Genomic DNA, 3,789 nt, shown 5'->3' on the forward strand with positions numbered 1-3,789 from the left:
GAAGGGCAAGAGTTCTTCATCGTCGAAGGGCAAGAGTTCTTCATCGTCGAAGGGCAAGAGCTCTGCATCGATGGAGGATGACGATGATGACTTCATGTAGTTTTTATGTTGTATGTTCTATCTAGTTGTTTAATTTAGATGTAGTTCTATCTAGTTGTTTGTACTGTCTTGTTGTACGAGCATTGTGTTCTATCTAAATATGATGTTGTAGTTCGGAAAACAGAGTACTAAAATAGAGTAGGCATATGTCTCATACATGAGTACATAGTCATTTGTCTCATACATAGAATAGACATAAGTCTCATACAGAAATAGATGGTAATGTCTCTACTGATAGATAGAAGCATCAGTGACGACGTCTGACCTGGCGGGGAGGCGGATCTAGCGTCCATCCCAACTTGTTGGGTGCCCTAATGTTACAAGGAGGAATCTCAGACTCTCCCTGGTCATGCTGTGTATCCTGTGTGGGGCCTGGTGGAGGAGTCAAAAACATGTTCATCCATCGGGTGTGCTGCGACATCTGAGCATGTATGTTCTCCTTGGGATGTTGATCACTCCCCCACATAGCATGTGATGCCAACATAGATGCCTGATATCCGTAGGCTCCTGCACAATGGAATGCTAAGTCATGAAGAATGAGGTCGCCTCAATTAATATTGAAAACAATAAATATGAAGACACATACCTGCTGGCTGTGACGACTGCTCTGGCTCAAACAAGAAGCTCGATGAGGGACTGTGTTGTTGTGGCTATGAAGAAAACACGAAGCTTGACGTGGGACCATAGTGCTGCGGGTGCAGCCATGTTGAACTTCCAGGTTGGTCAGGACGGGGTGGCCTCGTTGTCGATTGATGTGTTAGACGTGGACGTGGTTGATGTCGGTGCATGGAGGGACGCGGCTGCTGCTGCTGGTGCTGAACAACGTCGCTTCTTCGGGTGCATGTGATAGCCTCGTAGACAGCCCGTACTTTGTTCTGCATTCGTTCCAAGAAGGGCTGTAGCACAGGACGGTGGTGAAGAAGAGGTCCAGACGACAGTGATCGTCCAAAGGTGGTCACGTCATCGTAGAGTTCGTGTGTCAAGGTAGCCTGCAAATTTTCATGACGATTATTAAGTATGCACGTCAAAGTATGTGACAACATTACTTAAAGAAAATATATCTTACCGCGTACTGCCTAGAGCCCAAAGTATCATAGCTCGGGTACATACCCGATGGAGTAGGATCAAGTATCTCCTCTGGGTGAGAGTGCTCAACGATGTGTAACCGTGTCCCGGTCATGTAGCGCCGCAAATAGAGATTGAATTCATTAAGATCAAAATTGTGATTCTCGTGCCATAGATGTGTGTTTGATGTCTCCCATTCTATAACATACGGCTCTAGTCTAGCTAGCCAGTCAGCAGTTGTCCTGGCCATGCCCTTCCTTGTCATCCTAAAATTGTGGTGTTTGTTCCACAATTACCTAATGCTTCGAATTGAGTACTATGAAAGATGATGCAACATTGAAAAACTGGTTAATACCTGTGGATGTGTGCTGGCACCGGGTTCTCTGTAGGGGGAGGTAGCTCCAACTGCAAAGGACCAAATTGCCTCATAACCCTTTGTTGTGCCATCTCCTCGACGAAGACATCGAAGATGATCTTCGATTTCGTCATCCAGTAATCTCGGTCCCTTGTGCATAGCACAGACATACCACCAGGGTATCTCACATTTATGGTTGCTTCTGTGTAGGGCTGCCAGATGACCCCAGTGTATGTATCGAATTGCTCGTTCAATGCCGTGTATGCCTTCCTGGTCTGATCACTAGCAAAGCGTCTTTATAGAAAACAAATGTTAGTAGCCACTAGCATTGAACTATCTCTGGTGCACACAAAAGTTACATTAAACTATAACACGATACATACCTCGCGACGTGTCCAACACAGACCAAAAGTAGGCATGTCGATGCCGTCAGCATCAAACATGGCGGCTATAGGCTGATTAACACATACATCTGGTCGCCCTATAGAGAACCTCTCCCACAACCACAGCTGTAGGAATAGAGGGCATCCAAGAAGGGCTGGCTTTCTTGATGTAAGCTGGCAACCGTTGCACATACCTCGGTATGTAGCCGCTAAGACCGCCGAACCCCAACTCCTCTGTCTGATCTCATCCACCGTCTGAGCGCTCGCTATCTCGAGTGCCATAGGGATGTAGAGCGCGCTAATAGTGGTGACATGGTTCTCTGTGAACATCACCTTGCCAAAAAGCCACATTATGTAGGCCTCTAGGCTCCGAGTGATCTGTTCCGCACTCAATGGCGCCGGGAACTTTTGGATCTGCATTAAGCAGCGAGAAAAGTTTTAGTAAGCCACATGTATTTTCTGTAAAACCATATGCACGATAAATTGAAGATAAGAGCTAGGGGAAATAACCTGGAAATTGAGCAACCAATCATACTTAGGTCCATGATGCTCCATACCGGATCCAAAGCATCTGGAAAAACACCATGAAAACGTTGTGTAAGACCTCACTCCCAACCAGCCGGTGCGTCCAACAGTCCTATGGCATGACCTGCCAATGGTAGTGCGAGCAAAAGTGACACATCCTCTAGAGTAGGAGCCATCTCTCCCCATCGGAAGTGAAATGTGTGGGTCTCTGGCCTCCAACGGTCCACTAAGCAACTCAACAAGGAGGAGTTGATGGCGAGGCGTTTCTCACCCGGGATAGACTCAACCAGACGCGCGAAAGGTAAAAGGCCGGCCCATTTCAACCTTCATCAGAGAAGATTTCAGTTAGTGTCTCCCATTAATATGCATGTCAGTGTGCAAATTAATAAAGCACGTAACGCTGAACCCATCCTGGGTGTATCATCCAGTGCTCCTTAGGAGTGCGAGTGACCAGAGGCTCAAGCTTGCGCTCATACCATATCGCAGCACGATGACGCCTATCAATATCCCCATTCAGCAACCACAGTCCCGACATTCCTGCACATAAAAATTCAGAACATAGTGCTACACTTAATACAAATTCAAAACATAGTGCCACACTTAATAAAAATTCAGAACGTAGTGCCACACTTAATACAAATTCAGAACATAGTACCACACTTAATAAAAATTCAGAATGTAGTGCCACACTTAATACAAATTCAGAACATAGTGCCACACTTAATACAAATTCAAAACATAGTGCCACACTTAATACAAATTCAGAACATACTACTGCTAGCTTAGCTTCTTCCTCTCTCTCTTACTCCTCTGTTTCCTCTACCTCCTCTTCGTCCCCGGTTGCCTCGTCCACGCCCAGTGATGAAAGTGGGACAATTAGTATCCCTATGACCAAATTCATTGCATAGAATGCATTTCCTAGTCGAACCTCCTGCTTCAGATTCATCCATATCATTCCGGATGCGCTGACACTGCCGTTTGCCTCTACTTGTACGCATATGCTCTGGGTTTGGAATGTAACGCCTTTCAGTGGGGTTGACGCTGTTGAAGTTACCCATTGATCGAAAACCCATCAGCTCACCTGTCCAGGTATTGAGGACAGACTCTTTCAGAAAAATGGAGACACAAACGATATTGCATCCATTCCAAGCTGCCCGCAAGCTGCAAGTACATGTGAGCAAGGTAGGTGAAGCAACTTCAGTTTGTTGCATGTGCACTCACACGTTGGCCATGCTTCATTACCAATTTTCACCTCATGCATCGTCAACTCATTTGCACATCTGAATTTGTTGTTGGTTAAGCGGACCTCAAACCTTCTTTCTTGATTACCGATGGCGACTACAGTGTGTGACCTAGCTTTTT

At 45.9% G+C, this 3,789-nt stretch overlaps 1 protein-coding gene across 1 annotated transcript; it reads right to left on the reverse strand.

The window, feature by feature from the left end:
* Nucleotides 1–1,059: 1,059 nt before the first annotated feature.
* On the reverse strand, nucleotides 1,060–2,962 carry LOC147991270 (serine/threonine-protein phosphatase 7 long form homolog). The gene is made up of 6 exons (XM_087538595.1): nucleotides 2,820–2,962; nucleotides 2,413–2,751; nucleotides 1,905–2,316; nucleotides 1,520–1,817; nucleotides 1,210–1,430; nucleotides 1,060–1,088 (listed from the first exon to the last, which is right to left on the reverse strand). Exons 2-6 carry the CDS (start codon nucleotides 2,611–2,613, stop codon nucleotides 1,060–1,062), a joined length of 1,161 nt encoding a protein of 386 aa, XP_087394721.1. The 5' UTR covers nucleotides 2,614–2,751; nucleotides 2,820–2,962.
* Nucleotides 2,963–3,789: the final 827 nt, after the last annotated feature.

Source organism: Triticum urartu, chromosome 1A (assembly GCF_056163025.1).
Source record: "Triticum urartu cultivar PI428250 chromosome 1A, HENAU_Tu73, whole genome shotgun sequence".
Lineage (NCBI taxonomy): Eukaryota > Viridiplantae > Streptophyta > Magnoliopsida > Poales > Poaceae > Triticum > Triticum urartu.

Coding starts and splice junctions, on each gene's coding strand:
- LOC147991270 (XM_087538595.1), bottom strand. CDS start 2,613: ATGGGGAGAGATGGCTCCTACTCTAGAGGATGTGTCACTTTTGCTCGC. Junction 1,431..1,519: donor GTGCCAGCACACATCCACAG/GTATTAACCAGT, acceptor CCACAATTTTAG/GATGACAAGGAAGGGCATGG. Junction 1,089..1,209: donor ACTTGATCCTACTCCATCGG/GTATGTACCCGA, acceptor GAAAATTTGCAG/GCTACCTTGACACACGAACT.